This window comes from Procambarus clarkii, chromosome 17 (assembly GCF_040958095.1).
Source record: "Procambarus clarkii isolate CNS0578487 chromosome 17, FALCON_Pclarkii_2.0, whole genome shotgun sequence".
NCBI lineage: Eukaryota > Metazoa > Arthropoda > Malacostraca > Decapoda > Cambaridae > Procambarus > Procambarus clarkii.
In genome coordinates this window covers 36484759-36506993 of record NC_091166.1, presented here as the reverse complement: position 1 = coordinate 36506993, position 22235 = coordinate 36484759, and the positions used below count along the sequence as shown (strand labels likewise).

Sequence of the window (22235 nt, the reverse complement as noted above, 5' to 3'; positions counted from 1 at the left end):
AAACCCCCCAGAGGTCGGCTGTCTCACACCCACTTATAATGGGTCTTGGAGGAGGAATTCGACCGAGGTAGATTGTAGCATCGGGTGATGATATTGCTGGGTGGAAGGGCGGGCCGCCTATCCCAGGACGTGGGTAGTATTTTGGACCTTGTGTCGAGGTGCTGTAGGGGCGGCCTCTCCTGCGCCAGGCTCCTGGTCAGGGCCTAAGCCTCGACCAAAATTCTGATGGAGTGGAAAGCGCGAGTCTAGGAAGGAACGCGGACTGTCACGACTCTGGACTTTGTAGTCCTATCAAGTCCTTCTCAGAACATGTTCTATCAAAGTCCCTCTCAGAAGGTGTTTTATCAAGTCCCTCTCAGAAGGTGTTTTATCAAGTCCCTCTCAGAAGGTGTTTTATCAAGTCCCTCTCAGAAGATGTTCTATCAAGTCCCTCTCAGAAGATGTTCTATCAAGTCCCTCTCATAAGATGTTCTATCAAGTCCCTCTCATAAGATGTTCTATCAAGTCCCTCTCATAAGATGTTCTATCAAGTCCCTCTCATAAGATGTTCTATCAAGTCCCTCTCATAAGATGTTCTATCAAGTCCCTCTCATAAGATGTTCTATCAAGTCCCTCTCATAAGATGTTCTATCAAGTCCCTCTCATAAGATGTTCTATCAAGTCCCTCTCAGAAGGTGTTTTATCAAGTCCCTCTCAGAAGGTGTTTTATCAAGTCCCTCTCATAAGATGTTCTAACAAAGTCCCTCTCAGAAGATGTTCTATCAAGTCCCTCTCATAAGATGTTAATGTTCTAATATATTTAGCTTTTTTGGTCCTATTGTAGATGTAAGGACGTTGCGTTGCGGTATAGTCGCTTCATGTAGCGATATTTTTTGTATTGCTCTGTGGTTTGGTGGTGGCGACTAGCGGCGGCGCTGATTGTTCTTGTAGTGGTGGTAGCGACGGTTGTAGTGGTGGTAGCGACGGTTGTAGTGGTGGTAGCGACGGCTGTAGTGGTGGTAGCGACGGTTGTAGTTGTGGTAGCGACGGCTGTAGTTGTGGTAGCGACGGTTGTAGTTGTGGTAGCGACGGCTGTAGTGGTGGTAGCGACGGCTGTAGTGGTGGTAGCGACGGCTGTAGTGGTGGTAGCGACGGCTGTAGTGGTGGTAGCGACGGCTGTAGTGGTGGCAGCGACGGCGGCAGTGCACTAATAACAAGGTGTGTGTGGTGGGGCAGGTGGTGCCCATCCCCCCACCCCCTCTGGCACGCCCTCCTCCCCACACATACATCAGCAGGAAGGGCCGCGGCGGCGCTGGTGGCAGGACCGCCGCCCGCCGCCGAACACCGGGATTATCACCCACGATACCGCCTCTACCCTCCCCAGCGCTCCGATACGCCGATACTGTGTCCGATAATTCCCTACGCCAGTGTCCTGATGTCCGGATACGGGCTTGCCTTTTCCGAAGGCTCCTAACCCGATTGAACAGTTCTCAAGACTATTCGTCTACACACTAATTCAAGGTACGTCCGTCCAAGGCCTCTTGGACGGACGGTGGAGGGGCGGACTCGCCTCTTGTGGGTCAGCGTTCAAACCCTGACCGTCCAAGTGGTCAGTCCAGGAGCCTGACGGCTGAGCGGACAGCGCTTCGGATTCCTAGTCCTGAGGTTCCGGGTTCGAGTCCCCGGTGGAGGCGGGAACAAATCGGCTGAGTTTCTTTCATCCTCATGCCCCTGTTTACCTAGCAATAAATAGGTATCTGGGAGTTAAGATAGCTGCTACGGGCTGCTTCCTGGGGGGGGGGGGGTGTGAGTAACAAAAAGGAGGCCTGGTCGAGGACCGGGCCGCGGGGACGCTAAGCCCCGAAATCGTCTCGAGATAACCTCAAGATAACCTCAAGATAACCATCCTTTCCCAGCGTTTCCCAACGTCATGTTGTTGTTGTTGTTGCTACTTGGAACAAAAAGTTCCAAGTAGCACGGGCTATGGTGACCCCGTAGTGGACTCAACCTGTCCTCTTACAACGAACGTCCCTTTTCGCACGTAGGCGTTACACAAGGCCAAAAATCGTCATATTAGAAAATGGAAGCGGCTGGTGAAAGTGACGTACTGTCCCGTTTTCTGTTTTGGGTCCTCTGGTAGGCTAGGATAAGGGCACTCGCCCCTCCCATGGCCAACCCACCTAAATTCCTCATCACCACCTACCGCCAAGGGCCCCATGCGAGCCGTGCTTGGGGCCATATACTTGAATAAGGACACCACTATCCATCCAGGGGTCCGCCACACCCCCAGAGGCCCCGCCACACCCACAAGGGGCCCCGGCACACCCACAGGGGCCCCGCCACACCCCAAGGGGCCCCGCCACACCCCAAGGGCCCCCGCCACACCCCAAGGGGCCCCGCCACACCCCAAGGGGCCCCGCCACACCCCCAGGGGCCCGAGGTGAGGTGTGGCGGTGTTCCGGTATCCTGGCTGACCGCATCTCTGCTTGTCAGGTGAGAAATCCTCTCCGGCCTCGTTCTGAACTCTTCCTTGGTGAGATGGAGACGAGAACAAGAGGCAAGTTATCTCTCCTCCACTCTTGCTAATCCTTTGTCAAAAAGGAGGCGTTATTTCATAGGTGAGCAGCGTAGACCTATGAAATAACACCTCCTTTTTGACAAAGGATTAGCAAGAGTGGAGGAGAGATAACTTGCCTCTTGTTCTCGTCTTAGGTGTAGTGAGGTCTCTAAAAGGTCACTTCCTGTGGGTTGTAGGGAGACTAAAGCCTTAGGGGGTCTCCCGTGTGGGCGAGGTCGCTGGCTGTGATTAGAGGTGTCTGGGGAGAATGTTAGGGTGTATATGGTGAAGGTGAGGGCGTGGGGGGCGCCGCCCCTCTTGACCAAATGGCTAAACCGCCACCCCCTTCACCCCTTCAACCGCCATCATGGTCCTAACCACACTACCCCCTTCCCCCCCTTTAAGGTACCTCTGTCACACCCTCTTCTCCTTGGAGGTTTAGTGCTGTCTGTTCTAGCTTCGACATTTTGAGCTGGTCCTCTCAATCCGGTCGTTATTCATCTATTGTATATCCCCTTTGTCATCCCTGTCTCGCTTATTTTCCTGTTTTTTACGACCCTTCTGAAGACAGCTAACGTAGCCCGCTCTGGGAGGCTGAAACCATTTTCTCGAGTAGGGTTATATGTCGTGCACAAGCTGTGTACTCGAACTCAGCACGTCTGAGTTCGTCAATGGCGTCTGCAAGCTGTGTACTCGACCTCAGTACGTCTGAGTTCGTCAATGGCGTCTGCAAGCTGTGTACTCGACCTCAGTACGTCTGAGTTCGTCAATGGCGTCTGCAAGCTGTGTACTCGACCTCAGTACGTCCGAGTTCGTCAATGGCGTCTGCAAGCTGTGGTGTACTCGACCTCAGTACGTCTGAGTTCGTCAATGGCGTCTGCAAGCTGTGTACTCGACCTCAGTACGTCCGAGTTCGTCAATGGCGTCTGCAAGCTGTGTACTCGAACTCGGCACGTCTGAGTTCGTCAATGGCGTCTGCAAGCTGTGTGTTGTCACACTATCTCATGGCTGTGTAGGTTTTAGATCTTGCTGATCTTTGTGCCGAAAGATCTTGAGATTTTAAGGACAGATGCAAGTATCTTTCCACACCATCATCTTAGTACCATCTTACAGATCAAGATCAACTCATTATGGCAAGCAAGTTGACCTACGTCCAACGGCAATGTAACTAGCGATTTTATAGGTGGTAAGCATGTCTCCAAATTCTTCTGTCATCCAACAACGTTAGGTTTCATTCTTATAGTATTTCCTCGTTACTCATATCTCTCAGCTCTGGGACCACCAGTCCAGTGATTAAAATGTTGGGTTCCAGGCCAGTATGGGAAGAATGTGTCCGGTTGTGAATGTGTCCTGGTCGATATCGAGAGGATGTGTGTCCGGTTATGAGTGTGTCCTGGCCGATATTGAGAGGATGTGTGTCCGGTTATCAATTTTGGGCGTGTATGGCGTCCATTACGTGCAATCTACGGACGTTGCTCAGCCTATCCACCGTCCGGCCGTCCTGCCTATCGGCCTGTCGCACCCCAGAGGGGAAATCTTGATCTATTGTATCCTGTACCGAGGGAGATTCCCAGCGCCAGTCACTCCCAGCTTCCTATCCCTGGGATAGCCTCCCAGCACCACAGTCACTCCCAGCTTCCTATCCCTGGGATAGCCTTCCAGCACCACAGTCACTCCCAGCTTCCTATCCCTGGGATAGCCTTCCAGCACCACAGTCACTCCCAACTTCCTATCCCTGGGATAGCCTCCCAGCACCACAGTCACTCCCAGCTTCCTATCCCTGGGATAGTCTCATATTGAAGCTGATCCGTCCCCTAATAAGTAAGGGGCAATGGGGCAGTTCAGGAATCGAAGATTCGACTTGATTCAATTCGACTAGCGAATTTCGTCCCTTTTTCTGCAACTAATTCGTGGGTTTGGTGTCGTTTTCGTGCAGTTTTAAAATAGTGGTGCTACTGATGTGTGAGTAATAGTGCGGGTGAGGGGAAGAAGGACACGTGTAAGGTGTGGTGACCAATCAGAAGAGCGCGTGGCTGTGAGGGGGGAAGTGACGTCACGGTGATTACCCTGGACACAGGTCTGCAGCAGAGCAGGACTGTGGGGGAGGGGGGATGCTGAACCCCTCCCCCCCTCTCTCTCTCTCTCTCTCTCTCTCTCTCTCTCTCTCTCACTTGATAGGAACGTAGAAATTAGGTAGCCAAGGGATGCTTAGAAACCCCAGCAAGGGATGCTTAGATACCTAAGAGTTAACACATCAACTAATGTATATGTATGTAAATTTATTATCCGGGTATATAGATACCCGGATATTTATCATCCGGCACGGTGGCCGTGTTGGGAGACTGAGCTGAGAGAAATATTGTTGTATTTGCTAGTGGGATTGTGGGAGTGTGTGTGTGGGGGGGGGGGATTAGGGGGGGCGGATGTCAAGCGCGCGTGCGTAGGGTGGAGTCCCTTTAAAAAGTTAGTCATCCAGCGCCTCTGACAATTATATGTCGTATTATATGGCCAGTGGGTTCCTGTGTTATGCCTGTCACCTCCACCGCTGCTCCTGTCATGTGGTGGGTTCCTGTGTTATGCCTGTCACCTCCACCGCTGCTCCTGTCATGTGGTGGGTTCCTGTGTCATGCCTGTCACCTCCACCGCTGCTCCTGTCATGCGTCCAGACTGTCAGCCATGAGTCCCGTTGTAAACCAAACACCGTCCTAAGTAGGCTTCGTCGATATCATTCCTACTAACACCCACACCTGTTCACCTAGCAGTAAATAGGTACCTGGGAGTTAGATAGCTGCTACGGGCTGCTTCCTGGGGGTGTGTGTGAAAAAAACTGTTGATTGATGTTAAGAGGCGGACCCAAAGAGCCAGAGCTCAACCCCCCCCCCCCCAAGCAGAACTAGGTGAGTACACACACACACACACACACACACCTATATCTCTCACTACCAGGTAGGTAATCCCACAGCTATTTGTCAAGCAGCTTATCCGATAGGCAGGTCTGGTGGAATCTTGGCAATAATCTCCACTGGGGATTTTGATTCTTCTCCATATTAAACTCTCCCGAGATCACCCTCCTTTATTTTCTTCACACCCGCTACATTTTGCCCGGGATCACGAACAACGGTACTTTTAATTTGTCAAGGAACTACTTTATGTTATTGTGGTTATGGTTGGTTATGCCCAGTCCTGGAAGATGCCTAGCCAAGGCTTATTCCCTGGTGGGTCAGATCCGAGGCTTGAGTACAGGTAATGCTCTTGGGAATGTAGTAAACATCATCTGGAACTCGCCTAGGTGTGCTTGCGGGGGTTGAGCTACGGCTCTTTGGTCCCGCCTCTCGACTGTCAAGCAACTGGTGTATACAGGTTGCCGAGCCTACTGGGCTCTTATCATATCCATATTTGAAACTGTGTATGGAGTCCCCAATTTCCTTATTTCTATGCAGGAGAAATGTCAGAGGTATTGAGAATACCTGCGGCATGCATTGTCATGATAACGCTATTGGGACCGTCTCAAAGCATTCAAAGTGTCTTTGTATGTAGTTTATACCTGAAAACCTGCGTTAATGAGAATATATTGGTCCATATATGTATGTGTATATATATCCATGTACATCATTGTATGTATTCACCTAGTTGTGCTTGCGAGGGTTGAGCTTTGGCTCTTTTGGTCCCTGTGTATGTGACCCTATGTCGTTCAGTGTTGGCGTTGTAGGGCTCCCTTTTCCTCAGGCTTATATGCATCAGCACACACGGAGGTGCTCGGTTTCCGATGAGACACTGGTAATTACCCCCCCTCGTCTATGGGTGAATGAGAATTGTACGCCTAAAGAAGCTGATATAATAGTGCTAATGGGTGAGGAAAGAGACTGGAAGAATTAGAGGACGACAGCCGGGGTTCTGGACCCGGGGGTTGGGTTACTGCACCACGAGGAACGAGGCGTCCTCTCCCTATAGGGAGTTTCAATGCTGCCGTAGATACCGATCCAAATTGTGGGTTCTAGGCTTTTGTCGTCCGATGTGCCCTATCGTGGGGGATCTCTTCTTGAAAGGCGGGGATGGTAGACGTATTGTCCATGTCTTACACAAAATAACTTGCATTTCAATTAATATTTGATGAGAGTTGAGAGAGGTGCCTTTCAGTCGTAATTTGTGCCAATTGTGTAGATCTCACAAGTATCAAATAGGTATATGTCCTAGGGTAATGTGATGGATTGGGTCGTTTGGTGGTGTGTATTGGCAATTGAGGTGGTGTTTGGTGGTTTTGTGGTGGGGCGTGTGTGTGCCTCCCCACCACCATTGTGGTGGGGAGGGGCGCCCCATTTCTCCCCCATTCTATGCCTGAGTTTTTCTTCTCGACTTGATCTTTTGTCCCGTGATCCTTTTACGGGTAATTAAATGTTGTCTAACTTGTAAATGGGTCGTTGCCCTCGAGTAGTTTAGCATCTGGCCCGAGGGAGGGGATCAAGGAGCCGGTAATTGATTCGCAAGAACGTCGTTATGGCCGGCTGGAGCAGGCCAGCTGCCTCTCGGTAGGCTCTTTCTGGCCCAGTTTTGAAGGGTATGACCACTGCTCTCGCAAAGTTATTTTTAACAACAAAATTTCCAATTGACTTGTATCTCGATGTGTTGGGAAATCTGGTATTAGGTTCTCTATATCGATCAAGCCGCGGTTCTTGCCTGTGTGGGCGTGAACCACGCAAGATTCGCAAGAACCTGGGTAAGACCTGGCCAAGTGGAGTAGGAGTATTGCCAAGGTTCTGGGCGAGTTCTGTCCAAGCCTTTGAGTGAATTCTGACCAAACCCACCTGAGATATCTGACCGTGGCTCTGAGTGAGACAACTGACTGAACTCTTACGAGTCGGCCAAGGTCTCTTTTGCTACTCCCAACTGTGAGCTCCTGGAAGATCAATTTAGTTCCGCCGTCAGAATCAATTTAGGGGTGCGGGGAGCGCATGGGGTCGACCACCCCTGTCGAGGCTAGTAACGAGGTTAATGAACTGCAAAACACAGCCATGTGCAGGGACCTTCCTTGACCATCGTTCCTCCACTTCGATGCCCCTGGGCGAGTCTTCAGCTCATCGTTCCTCCACTTCGATGCCCTTGGGCGAGTCTTCAGCACTGACCTCGCTAGCGAGGTGTTTCGATCTGTCAGCCGGCCCCTGTACAGCACAGCTGCCCGCCTCCGTCGCTCGCTGAAGCGGCAGAGCAATTCTCCCATGAACGTCATCCTTGGTTAGCAGTGTCTTGAGGTGGCCAAGAGTCGTGTCGGACGACACGCCGGGTCGTGGGGGACCGCGACGACCAGACGTTTATGGTGCTGCGGATGACCTACGCCTTGTCTCATATTTCTGAATACTGACCTAAGGAATGAGACCATCTCGAAGGCGCTCCAAGAGTTTCTTAAACCGCAAGTCGCTGATCCTAGCAGATAGGACACATATATATATACAATTTTTTAGGGTAGAATTTCCTATTTGTTCTCATTCTGGATCTAGTTCGTTTCAAATACACAACAATGAGTTTAATTTTTCTCCCCTTGTGAATGTGTGTGGGCCTGAGTGATCCTAGAAGAAAGGGGGGGGGGTAGCGTTCTCAACAGCCATTCGGTGTCTCACAGTGTTACACCCAACACCACGCCCGGTAACAGGGAAGACATGAACGATACTTTCAGCGTCGGCCGACCGTTACGTGAGCGGGACTTTTCTCCAGGTGCAAGTCTGAGGACACGTGCCCCTTCCACTTTTCTCTCCCCTCCCCCTCCGTCCCTTGCCCCTAAACCCGCTCATCTCTTACTTTTATTCAACCCTGCCTTTTAACTCCCTCTTCCATCCATCCCTATCCCTCCCTGTTCTCCGTTTTCTTTTAGTCTGGTTTCTTGGGGGGTTAGGCGGTTCGGAACCTTCGTCCCTTCGTCCCCTCGTCTGCGTCTGTTCGCCAACCGGTTCTTGAGGCGCTCCTGACCGGTCTCCTTCACAAGGCTTAGCGGCAGCATCTCCAGACGTACTCAAGGAACCTCGGGGAAAAGTTGCTGCCCCATCGGGGAAGATCAATGAGGCTGTTGTGTGTTCAGTGGAGTGCTGTACCTTTGGTCGACATCTGTGCTCACCTAGTTGTGGTTGCGGGGGTTGAGCTTTGGCTCTTTGGTCCCGCCTCTCATCCGTCATTCTACGGGTGTACAGATTCCTAAGCTTCTCCAGCTCCATCTCTTCACTCCTCTCGTATCTGCTCCCCAGCTTTATAGTACAGAACAGTGAACTGTTGGCTGCTATGGATGTTACTGATACTCCCGGGGATCGAACCCGGAACCTTAGGACTACGAATCCCGAGCGCTATCCACTCAGCCGTCAGGCTCAGGCAGGTCAGTGTGGTATCCCCTCCGGGCCACATCGTCAGGAGGGGCGGACCTTCGTGTGAATTATTGCGCAGTTGAGGCTCAGGCAAGATGCCGTACGATATATCAACTCACCAAATGGAGTATTGTCATGTGACTGACGATCCAGGGGGTGTCAATAGGCTCAGGGGAGGCCTCTAAATTTGTCTCTGTCGCAGGAACTGGTGGCCACATTGATGGCTCTCCCCCCCCCCCCCACCCCACCCCCAGGCCGCTGTACCCTCGCTCGGGGGTTTATTGCTCTCTGGCTGTAACACGTGAGGAGGATGATGATGGGTTTGTTCGATTATAAACCCGGTGATATTTGGGGCTTTTATGCGTTGTTGACATTAGGGGCGTGTCCCGGGGGTTGTATTGAGTCGACTGTGCCCCCGTGGCGTCGTCTGCTTGCTGGGGGGCTTTAGTGAAAGACTGCCCGTGGCGTTGGATCTTGGTGGCAGTCTTTATGGTGGTCCAGCGCGGCTACGAACTCTGATTGACTGCACTGCCGTTATCCGTCAATCCCGCTTTATATATATATATATATATATATATATATATATATATATATATATATATATTTATATATAACGAATACGTTAAAGTGATGTCGTTGCTTCCTGTAATTGAGTATCAAATGGTCGCCCAGCATGCACCCTGCTGTGAGCATATATATATATATATATATATATATATATATATATATATATATATATATATATATATATATATATATATATATCCAACATCTAGCAAGTTGCAACAGCGTTCTAGTACGTCATAAAAACGTATAGCAAGATGTATTGACTTGCAATGGTACCACTGGATTGTGCAGCTTCTCGCTTGTTGGTGGGTTTGCAAACGAATGCAAATTTGTGCTGCAATTGATGCCCTCGGGGTGTCCTGTTGCGACTTGCTCTTAAGGAGCTGTTACTCTTTAAGATCTGTCATTGGCGACCTGTTGCTCTTAAGGTGTAAACGCCATTTACAATGGCGCCAGGAGGATGTTTACACAACAAGCCAAGGATAACACATGTTCTGGCCATCCCTGTGGCGCAGTAACGACTGTATAGGGAACACATACATGGCAACCATTGTAAATGGCACAAAAAAAGGTGTGGCAAGAATCTAATGGCGAGTATCAGGAGAGGGGACCCACGCGCCTCCCCTGCCCCTATTTCTCCCTATTCCCCCTCATCCCCCCCTCATCCCCCTGGCCAAGTGCTTTCAAGAGACTTGTTGGCAGGTATTCACAGAGGTCTCTCAATGACTGGGGCCAAGACCCAGCCCATCCCTCCCGGCCCATACAGCTGAGAAACCTTCCTTAGAACACCCATTTGTGACTCTTATGTACCCCGTGTGCACATGCTGGGGTAGGTGAAGGAGCGAGATGGCTTGGGCTACGTCCTCGTAGAAGCGATTGGGGATGCTGGAGATGCTGATTATGGGTAATAATCTTTGCACTTGCGGCCTGATTGGAGACTCTTGTCTTTGCCATAGTTCGCTGGTTATATTTGACGATAATCAGTCACTATACGGCGTATTCCTTGGTTCCCAGGATCGTCTTCCCCGCGGCTCGGTCTCTGACCAGGCTCTTAGACACTGCTAGCTGCTATCAATCAGCCTGATGTATGCATTCACAGCCCGGTTGATCAGGTATCCTTTGGAGGTCGGCTGTATTAAAAGCCATATACGTGGTACGCACCTCTGTAATCGTGTGAGCTTGGCTCCCTGAGGGTGGCGCCAGCCAGAGCCTGGCGCCAGGAGAGTAATTCACGTGTGTATGGAATATAAATGCCCTTAGTTGAGTATTAATGAATAGCCAGAAAAAAAAATCCATCTGGTTATTAAGGGGGATGTAATTTGCCGGACCTCCTACCCTTCTCCCCCTCCTCCTCCTCCTCCTCCTCCCTCGATCATTTCCCGGCTCACAGGTGTTGCATTTACGTCTAGCACTTGTTCGTTATACACGGGTGAGGTGCAGTTGTCCTCCCCCTCCCCCCCCCCCTCCACACACCCCCCCGACCGTCTGGGAACTGCTGCCTCGCTCTGTGACTGTCTGCCGGCTTGCTGGTGTAGTCCCCCCTCAAAAAGACACATTTTTCCGCGCAAACCGGCGAAAGCCCCCGTCAGGTAAAGCGCCTTCTTCGGCATTTTCGCTCCAAGTTTTAATGGGTTTGTTGTAGGTGTTTGGCGATTGGTCATGCCTGCGTCGGGTGGTCGGGAGAGCTTTTATGGTTATTTCCGGCGGTGGCACATTCATTCATTCACACATGCACACGCACACACATCCCCCCCTCCCCCTCCCCCCCTCCAATGCCCGCCACACTGGCGCCAATCACGAATATGTCACACTCACACTCATTAACAAACTGGAGAGGCGCGTCTTCAATAACAACCCTGCAAGCAGTTGGGTGGTTCCAAGCCCCCCACCCCCCCCCCCCTTCCCCCCCCCCCCGTTCAATGCCCCGTAATTAATGCGTCAATTTTAAAACCCGGGGAATATATCAGGGTAATGTATATATATATTGATATATGTTTCTCGGTTATATATAACATGCGAAATATTTAACCGAGACATAATGTAGTTTTGATTTTTTTCCCTGTTCGCAAATATTCTGGACATTAAACAGGAATTGGTGTAGTAATTACATGATGCAATTATATGGTCACGTGTGTATAGTGTGTGTGTGTGTGTATAGTGTGTGTGTGTGTGTATAGTGTGTGTGTGTGTATAGTGTGTGTGTGTGTGTGTGTAGTGTGTGTGTGTGTGTGTGTGTAGGAAGGGGAAGAGAGGTCTTTGTATAGGGGGGTTAGTGAACTGACATCACAACCCCCATGTTGATGTCCTCCATTGTTAAAATGATGTCACCGGACTGACGTCTGTGTTTCTATCGGTAACACATAATTTTATCCTCGTATCGCTAGACCTATCTTCATATTTCTCACTGTCTCCATAGACGGGCCTGTTTAATATGCGAGAAAACAGAGCTATGCAACAGGCAACGGAACGAAACTTTTGGCAGATTGACTCTCTCTCTCTCTCTCTCTGTGTGAAGGTTCTTAGAATCTCGTGTTTTTCCGTACATGTGTTGATTGTGTTTCTGTCGGTTTTTAATAAGTTATCCCCCGGGCCAATGACCTCTCGATCCCTCCTGGCCCGGAGGGGCGAGTGTGGAGCGCGCGCGCCATCTGGTAGACGAGGAGAAAACCTGCGCCAAGCACAAGGGGGCGTCCTCCGGGGTGTAACTTACTTGATAAAGCACCGCCTCTCAGGGGGGGGGGGGGAAGACACGCTCACCCAGCAATCTTAGTCGGGTATTTAAGACCCGGACCCGCAGTCTCTCTGAGGAAAGTGATGATGTATTTCGCGATGACTGTGATGAAATGGGAAGGGGGCGGGGGAGGGGGGGAGAAAGAGTAGCAGCTGCTGCTTGGGTTGAAGTTTGACGTGCCCACGTCATCCACGTCACTTGCTTTAAGCTTCACGTACCCGCTTCGCCGTGCTCAAGCTTCTGACCACCCGGTGGCTTGCTGGTTGCTTCCCGTCTGCCGCCTGCGACGGCCTGGTTCATGGTGATTTAAAACTCGGAGTGTTGGAGGGGGGTTACCTGCCTCCGTGACAGGGCTGTGGCGTGACGCCTCTCGCTATCCAGGCGTTGACGTGCTGGCTCAAGGCACTTCAGACTAAGCCGGCAACAAATGGTATTACGGGCTCACCATAGCCCGTGCTACATGGACACTTTGTTCTGAGTAGCTAAATCTAAATCAACAACAAATGGCAGCCTTGAAGTGACCAATGGCCGCCACCAGCAGGAGAATCAGACGAGCGGAGATGCTAAAAGGTCAGGGGCGGTCAGGCAGCATTAACCACGAGGTCTCACCCTAGCCCCTGTCACCTGTATAAGCCTACAGGTGACACGTCTCCCTCGGACGGTAGACATCTCCCGTCACGCAGGGTGCAGTTGCACCTCCACTGATCTCCAGTATCAGCTCTTGATACTGGTAATGGCTCAAAAGGGCCACCACTTACGGGCTATTCATGCCCGTGCCACCTTTTGGATGGCTTAATCTTCATCTCTCTCTCTCTCTCTCTCTCTCTCTCTCTCTCTCTCTCTCTCTCTCTCTCTCTCTCTCTCTCTCTCTCTCTCTCTCTCTCTCTCTCTCAGGTCTCCCTGTTACGGGCTATTCGTGCCCGTGCCACCTCTTGGCTGGCTCAATCTTCATCAATCAGGTCTCCCTGGAATAATTGGCATTTTTATATGGGTTTCTACTTAAGGATTCAGACGGGGTCTTTGATTCCAATCTGATCATGTGTTGTGAAAGTAATACTTCAGATATTCTGCCATGCTAATGGCTGTAGAAGGGTTTACCCTGGAGGCCTAGTAGACTAATTTGCATATGACTGGTGTTTGAGGGGGGGGAGGGACTGTAAGGGCAAATTCGGCAGTATGTCTCTGGGTTTCACCTAATGGATTACCAGGATCATCTAACAACTGCAGCTGCCGCTCACAGGAGATAAAAAAATTGGGATATGAAAGGCATAAAAGCCTTCGTGTGAAGATTGGTCTGCCTATGACTTGAAGCAGGAAGACGTGGAAGGGGGGGGGGGGACTGGCTTAGAGCTTTCCCTTCCCACAGCTCATCTTAAGCCTTAGCCTGCTAATTTTCCTCGGAACACGTCCCGCCAATGGGTTTACAACCAGATTCCCCCCATTACTGTTGGGTTTTACTCAAGTCTGGATTAGCGTTTGTGCAGATATATCAGGTGTGTGTGTCGCTCGTCGGGTGTGTGCCCTGTAGTAATGCTTGAGATACAGTCAGGTGTGTAGTAGTAGTAGTAGACTAAGGTGGAACCCTTAAGGGGGGGGATCTCTAGCGGTGACAAAGGTGGATCAGGTGGCAGCAGGTTCCACATGGAGCAGCCTGCACACGGTCTGAGCTGAGGTAGGACGGTGGGGGGAGGGAATGGTGTTCTAGTGGTGATGGGGGGGGGGAAGGGGTACTAGCGGTGATGTGGCATGGTGTGCGTGGGTGATGGTGAGGTAAGATGTGGTCAGGTAAGTGGTGTGGTACAGGGGGGGAGGGGGGAGTAGAGTTGTAAGGTAAGGTGGGGAGGGGTACAATGGGGTAAGGTAAGGGGGGGAGGGGGGCTGTCCAGTAAGGTAAACTGATACTAGCAGCTTGGTCAAGCAAAGGAGAAACAGGGTGTTAAGGCAAGCAGTTGGGTGTAGTGCATAGACTCCATCAGTGGCATTGTTAATGGGTAGTTTAATGGCTGAAATTGGGTGTTTTAACAACAACAACAGCGCTATACCGTAACCGCCGGATGCTGCCAGCCTCTCTCCAACAAAAACACTAGTTGGAACCAGCCTGGCCGCCATTTTTAAAACCCCAGGTGTTGGGGCAGAGGACCGCGTGGCTGTAGAAAACGGGATGTGGTGCGCCCTCGCACAACGTGAAATATATTTATTTTCCATTATTCAAGTAAACTTATTTGATTTCTCTATGTGAAACCAGGAGACACTGCTCAAGTAATGAACCAATGATCTTATGATAAGAACAACTTAATAAGGAGCTTGCCAGTATGGCATTTAAATGGCCACGAGGTGTGGTATTGCGCTACAAAAGGCTGGTCGGTTTAGCCGCGGGCCGTCATCACAATGCCGTCTGGTAGATGGCATTGTGATGACCAAGTGTCTGCTGGCTGAAGGAAGAACCTTCAACCAGCCCTCACCACCAGCTGGCGTAGCTCTTCCTTGGCTCTCTCCCTCTCTCACACTCTCCCTCATAACATGTGGGGCCGTACCTGTGAGGGTGGCGGCCCGCTGGGGGCGGGGTGGGGGAGAGCCTCACCGCAACAGTACCACGTGGCCGCGGAGGGACACAAGGCGCTTTTGCTCTGCTCAAACTTGATACGCTGCCAAGCCTCGCCTCACAACACGTCGCCCTGGTCTCAGGCGCCACGCTGCCCTCCTTGCCTTGAGCGCCACGCTGCCCTCCTTGCCTTGAGCGCCACGCTGCCCTCCTACCTCATGACCCATTACCAGGAATCTTAGCCAAGTAACCAACGTTTGCTTAGAGTAATTTATGCACATGACTGTAAAACTGCCGCCCAATTAAATGGACGTGGAGCAGGATGAGTAACTGTGCAAGCAAGTCACCTCAGATGTGAACTGCCTTGTATAGAGACTTGGGGGGGGGCAATGCCCCCTTCCTCATAAGCCCCCCTTGTGTTTCATTTACCTCACACCTCTTCTCCTCTCTCAGCCTCCCTGTTGTTCCAACTGGGAAATAGGGATATGGTGGGGATTACAAAGACTAGTCTGGCTCTAATTATGACCAACCAGGCTTTTGCCGGACGTTCAGCTCTTTAAAGGCCAATGCAACAGTGGCCACGCGCCGGAAGTCCCAAGTGGATATGTCCGGAGTGCGCACTCTCTATTCCGGAAATTCAAACGCAGCACAAGTGGTGATCAGAGGGAGTCTGGCAGGCCCGTCCACGCCGCGGTGATGCTGGCTCTCTCTCTCTCTCTCTCTCTCTCTCTCTCTCTCTCTCTCTCTCTCTCTCTCTCTCTCTCTCTCTCTCTCTCTCTCTCTCTCTCTCTCTCTCTCTCTCATGCTCACTACGCCACCCAACCCTCACCCTTCTATTCTCTTCCACACACCCCTATTCTTCTCTCGGCTCCAACTCTCTTGCCATTTATTCTCCAGGTTGCCATGCATGCTGCCACTGGAGATGCATCTATGTCTTCTTCCTCTTAACTCATGTTGCTCGTACCGGGTCCGTCTAATTACCACAAGCTACCACAAACTACACAAACTTCAGAAAGCTTCCTGGCAATACGTTAGTAATGAATAAATATGATATATTAAGTTAGGCTGACCTAACCTAACCTATCCTAACCTATCCTAACCTAACCTAACCTAACCTAACTTAACCAAACCTAACCTAACCTAACCGAAGCTTGGATCGTCGACTTGATTTGGCGTCACCAGCTTTTTATTTTCGTCTATTTTTTTTATAAAAAGATACTTTTTCAGATTAAAATTATGTTTTTTCGTGTTGTACATTCAGCACCAACATTATAATGAGTAAATATATCATATTTATTCATTACTAACGTATTGCCAGGAAGCTTTCTGAAGTTTGTGTAGTTTGTGGTAGCTTGTGGTAAATAGACCGACCGCTCGTACCCTTAAGGAGAGACTTCGTTGCAATTCTTCGGTCTTGTCCGTTTCTAATTTATCCTCATTTCTTCTGGGTCGAAAGACCGTGTTTTTATCTTTTTGTGTTGTGACCTTGTCTTCAGTGGTTTTGTATTTTATCTTGATATCTGTTCTTGTTGTTATCTATGGTTTTTATCTTGTGCCTGTTCTATGGGTTCTGTATCCAGGTTCGTGGTCAGTTTGTTTCCAAGGTGTATGAACCATGGTGTGTGTGTGTGTGTTGAGGAAGTGTTGTTTTTAAAGGGCGGGTGTGTGTGGAGCAGCTGCCAGTGGAAGGGAAGGGGGGAAGGGAGGGGGGAAATAAGTCACCATCCCATAAAAGCGAGGCGAGCCACGCCGCTCCGACCCTGTCCCACTGGATGAAACGTGTTCCCCTACCACCACTGCCTTCACCACCACCATCACCACCACCATCACCACCACCATCACCACCACCACCACCACCATCTTCGTCACCACCGCCCAACTTTTTATCCCTTGTTAATCTATCCCTTATTTTATATTGTCTCCGGCCCTTGTCTGGCAGATTGATAATGATTTTTATGTCTTTGCTGCCTGTCAGATCTAAAAGTCGCTTCCTATCCCGTCCTCCTTGGCCAATGGGTGTTAGATATAGTGACCGGCTGAAAGGGGATTGTACATATCTATAAAAGTTAATGCTCTTAGATATACTATTTCGCATTGCATGATAAAGAATAGCGCCACGGAGTACGAAAATGCTGTACTGTAATACCAACATTATCGTAAAATCAATAGTTACGTTTTTTTTGCGTTCACAAGTTCGTTATGGATTATAAATATATATTTCTGGATTTAATACATTATGTATATTTCCGCCTCTGTTGCCTTTATAACTTCAGCATTGGGGCAATAACAAATCATACACCTCTTCCACGTGTATGGACCGGTGTTGTACCTTTAAGTTCTTTGAGGTTACAGCCCCGTTGTGAAGGGTGGGAGTTTGAGCCGTGTGGGGGACTGGGACTAGCCCGGCGGGTCTTGTGTCTCCAAATCCCTCCCGTAGCTCCCTGTTCGACACAACAACAATGCAAAACAATGGAACAGGCGAGGACAATACCGTTCAGCCGGAGGGGTTCAATAGGCCTTGCATGTCGGCCGCGGGAGGTGGACCCGCTCTCGTTGGGTCTTGAGCCAGCGGGAAAGACTGCGAGGTGCCCGAGGACTCTTTGCGTCCTCCTGCTGGGCTCAACGGGGATCGCTTCGATGTCTCGGCGGGCGCTCGGATGGGGGTTGGGGCTACCAGCCGAGGGGGGGCATCATTGTTGCAATGTGTTCTGAGGTCGGCTTGGATTGTCATGGCGAGGGGGCTTCTGTTGTTTACCCCCGGGAGGCCAAGCCTATCATCTCTCACAGACCGGTAATGTTTCATCGTGGAATACCCCTTGGTATGGTAGCTTGGACGGTAGTAAGGAGGGGAATTTAGACCTCAGATGCCCTGCTACACATCGGGACACCCGGGGGTGTTGATTGCGTCTGTTGCCGTGAGATACTGCCTGAGCTGAACCTTTGCGTAGCTCGCCAGAGGGTAATAAATCCACAGGACTCCAGGAGGGGGGGGGGGAGGCAATTCTAGCGAGTGTATCTGAAATTTGTAAAGGGAGCATTGTGGTTGTGTCTCGTGGCTGACAGGGTCCAGATCCCCTGCACAGTTTTCCTCTAAAATGCAACAGCGCCGTGTCTTTTGAGAGGCTCGTTAGCGTGTTCGTCTGTTCTCCATCGCTATTTTCCTTCGTGTATCCTGCCGCCGCTATCTTTAAAATCTCACTTTCCCTTCTGGCTATTATCTTAGAATTGTCTTTCTTGTCGCTATACAAGGAAAGTAGAGCTCTACTTTTATGTATAAGATTATACATGAAAACCAATATCATAATCTATGCCAATTTTACATGATACAAATTTCTGAATATCAATCAGAACTGGTTGTTCGATTATCATGCTGGCAGGAAATTTGCCTTGTTAATATAGCAGCGTTAATTGACTTTGCAACTGGTATATTAACAAGGCAAATTTCTGGTAAGAGTTGTTCCTGTAATGCTTAGATAGTAGACCATTTGGCTTACTTTTGGCGAGTATATACACGTAAAAAATGGTGTGTTAGTGTCATGTCAAATACACTGGGCACATCCAGATATATTCGAGGGGTAACGTACACGTTCACACATTAAGTGAAATGTGTAAGGTAGTCAAATGCTAATCATTTTTTAACCAATAAAGTGAAACAAAATGGTTACATATACATGTATATCTGGGTTAATGTTTCATTAAAGAGTGCTAACGTATTGTCCTTCTTTTTCAGAACCCGAGTTTGTCCAGGTGGAACCCTCTGCTGTGGCCGTAGCCAGCATCGCTGCTGCTGTCCGGGGCTTGAACTTGTCGGAATGGTCCACTGTTCTCTCAACTCTCGCCGGGGCTATGAACCTTGATCCTCGCTCCCTCATGCCTGTACTGGAGCAGATCGAGCTGGTTGTGGAAAATGAAACTGCCGTATTACCACAGAGTGAACACGACCAACAGCAGCTGCTGCAGCAGCAGTCGTCGACTCCCACCAATAAGCAGCCGCCCACCATGCCTATGGAGTTCGACATCAACGACACGCCAAAAGACCTTACAGACATACACTTCTGATACCCAGGTCGGCAGTAGTTGATCGGTAGCACTTCTCCCTGTGGCGTCTCCGGGGGTGCAAAGGTAGTGTAGAAGTAGCAGTTGCAGTGGACAAACTGCAGAGGCGCGGCCAGTGAAGCCCTCTCCCCGCCACCCCCACCTTCAACACCAAGCCTCAGGTACCCACGGTCTGTCAAGTCTCCAGGCAAGTCCAAGTGAAACTGTCAGCTCAAAATAATAAAGCAGTTGGTGGACTCGACAAGGACTTAACGAAAGCCTTCAGATCACAAAGTCATTTAACGAGGTGGAGACGAAGCCAAACCAAAGACATTACTGGGGGTGGGGTGGCGGTGGTTCCTGAGGACAATTCATCAAACAAAGCATCCAGGAACTAATATTCTATATTAGTGGATGCAAAGAATCTACGAACTGCTATCGTATACAATCTAAAAGGCGGTGGGTGCTTGCGTGCGCTCGTGACAGGGCGGTCTGGTTCATACCAAATGGTGTAGATCTCAAGTCATTTCCTGTATCCAGTCAAAGTCAGGGGTTGGAGGGGGGGGACCTGTGGGAATTAGTCTGCCTTCAGGAGTTAAGACACGACTCACTTTTAGATTCTAGAACAAAGATAACGAAGTTGAGTAAAGACGTTACTTTTATATTAAACATTTTGCTGCAGTCTTCAATAATGTCTTCATTTGTCTGAATGAGTCATTTAGTGCCTCATTCGGTGGCTTCAAGCTGTTGCCATCACTTGGTGCTTCCTCCATATCAACAAATAAAGTTAAAAAAAGGGCTCTTAATATCTACATGGGCTCAGGCACAGTGGCAGTTCGAGGTCTAGGAGGCGTGGATAGAGAGGCTGCAGGCAATGGCAGGTGGTGACAGAGAAGGTCAGCCTTTCTACAACTTTGTTTCTGTTGAGAAGGTGTACTTCAAGTGCAAAAAACAACTATGATATATAGTTTGTATAATGCTCCTTGATGCAAAAGTCGTGATTATTGCACTAGTTGTGCTTATGATGCTAAAATCACCCCTTAAGAGGTTTGATTAACAATAGTTGTATCATTTAATCATACATGATAAAAATGTACTCTGCTCTTGAAGTTCCTCTATGGGCCCCCTACATGCATTTGTGAGAACGTGTCAGTATTATTAAGTAATAATCAAATATATGTAAAATAAATTATCAAGAATCAAGGTGCTGTATATTTCGATTTTCAAGGTCCGCTGATATCTGACAAGTTGTATTGAACTTGTCATTGAACTCAAAAAGGTTACGGTAGGATGTCAGGCATTGCTGCCAAGATGTGTTTCAGTCCAATGTTACCTCTGGTTGTGACACTTGTCCAGAATGACAAAAGCAGAGTCCTTAATCTCGTCGCTTGTGTGAGGAACTCTGAACAAGTTTTCTCTCTTTGTATAATAAATCCTGTTTTGTATATAGTGTGTATATGTTGTTAATACTGATAATTTAAGACTATAATTTTTTTTCTTATCATTGTAGCATTTACATTCCGTTTTAGTTTGCTTCTTGTAAATGTTTGTAAATGTCAAAAGAACTTTTGATTGATTGCAAACTACCTGGATAAGTGCCTTAAGTATTTTAAATTCCTTTAAATGTATATTTTGAAAAAAAAGTTGTCATTCTTTTTGTTAAAAAAAAAATTGTGCCTTAATGATAAACTTTAATTTGGTATTAAACTGAAAGAAAAAAATGCTGTTTACTCGCATATTTATAGAATTATATATATGATGTTTCCAACTTGTGATCTGCTTAAAATCAGACCTGGGTTATAGATTGCATATAAAATTGTCCAGTGGACTAATCCCCCCCTAAAAAAATACTTTTGTAAGCTACTAAATACCGTACATGAAAGATAATGGAGGATGCTGTGTGCCTGGGAGAATGGATTTTATCCTCCCCAGAATCCCCCACCAATTCCCCTAAATCCCCACACACACATTAGTGACATTTTCTGGTAGCTGAAAACATGTAGCATAGCACTGGTATGTGACCTGGTTTCTCGGGTGTTTTCTAGTCGTGCTCTCTTGCTGGAGAAGCTGCTGATGACGGTTTTTAATTTTACTGTTAATTATTTGTACTTAAATTATTATATGAGAGTATGTTAGCTCCGCGACTCTGCGTGTGAGAGTGAGTGTGTGTGTGTGGTGTTCTGGCTTCTGGTCCCTTGCTCTACTGCCTTTGCCTATTCATGCCTTTGTTAGGACATGTAAATTATTCATTGCCTCTCATGCATTATTTATTGTTTAGTCTATGCAAAACCGGCTCATTGGCATCCCTTCAACAAGATATATATATATATATATATATATACTTTTTTTTTGTATCTCCTGTGTTCACGAGAATAATATTAGTGCTACTAAGTACTCATGTACTAAGTGTACTGCTCTGGTACAGCCTCTGTGCTATGGTACAGCTCTATCACCAGGCTCAGGATTATACTACATGATCTATATGTGATTATATGAATGAATTCATATAGAATGAATCTATATGAATAACTACATGTGTGAGTGTAATTATACTACATATTCATGGTTCAGTTGTGTGCTGTGGTACAGCCCTGTACCAACCTTAGTGGTACAGTATTGACAGGATGTATTACGTTTGGAACTATAGTATATGCAGTGTACCAAGTTCAATGGTGTGGTGCATACACTGTAGATATTGTATTTTGTACTATGATATATATATATCCCTCGTAAGTTTAGTGCTACACGCTACCTCCTGTGTACTTAGGGCTACACCTGTACTTAAGTTGTACACTTGATGTACTCCACTTATTGTACTTGGTGCTATGCCAGTACTCCCTGTATACTTAGTGCTTGTTCAATACCTCCTGTGTACCTAGTACTACGCTAGTACTTACTGTGTACTTCGTGCTACACTATACAACAACTGTATGTTGCTGTATACAGCTGCTGCTGTACAAGATGCAGCAATGAGGATACTTTTCAATTTCAAAATTTTAATTCTGGAATAATTTCATTTTTATTAATTCAAAAATAGAAAGGATACTGTATTCTTGAATGTTAACAATGTTAATAAAAGAATTGTCACGAATAGTTTTGGGGTGTAACTATATCTATATATATACGTGTGTTGTATTTAATAAATGAGTATATTATATATTTGTGTGTTTACATTATCCTTTAAACACATTTCACTACTATATTCGTATCTCAAAAGAGTTTCTGGTGCATAAGATGCCATATGTAAAGTTTCCACTAGACTAAAAAATAACTGTTGAGCCCTTAAATGGCTTGAAAAATAACAGGTTGAACCCTTAAGTGGCTTGAACATTAACTGGTTGAACCCTTAAGTGGCTTGATAATTAACTGGTTGAACCCTTAAATGGCTTGATAATTAACTAGTTGAACCCTTATATGGCTTGACAATTAACTGGTTGAACCCTTAAATGGCTTGACAATTAACTGGTTGAACCCTCAAAT

At 48.3% G+C, this 22235-nt stretch overlaps 1 protein-coding gene across 1 annotated transcript in view; it reads left to right on the top strand.

Annotated features, from left to right (window-relative positions):
- Positions 1 to 21914, top strand: part of LOC123772383 (G1/S-specific cyclin-D2) — a 46106-nt gene extending 24192 nt beyond the window's left edge. Inside the window, exon 4 of the mRNA XM_045765481.2 lies at positions 18451 to 21914. Within this exon, the coding sequence (XP_045621437.1) occupies positions 18451 to 18779 (329 nt within the window). The 3' untranslated portion in view covers positions 18780 to 21914. The remainder of the gene's footprint in view (positions 1 to 18450) is intronic.
- Positions 21915 to 22235: the final 321 nt, after the last annotated feature.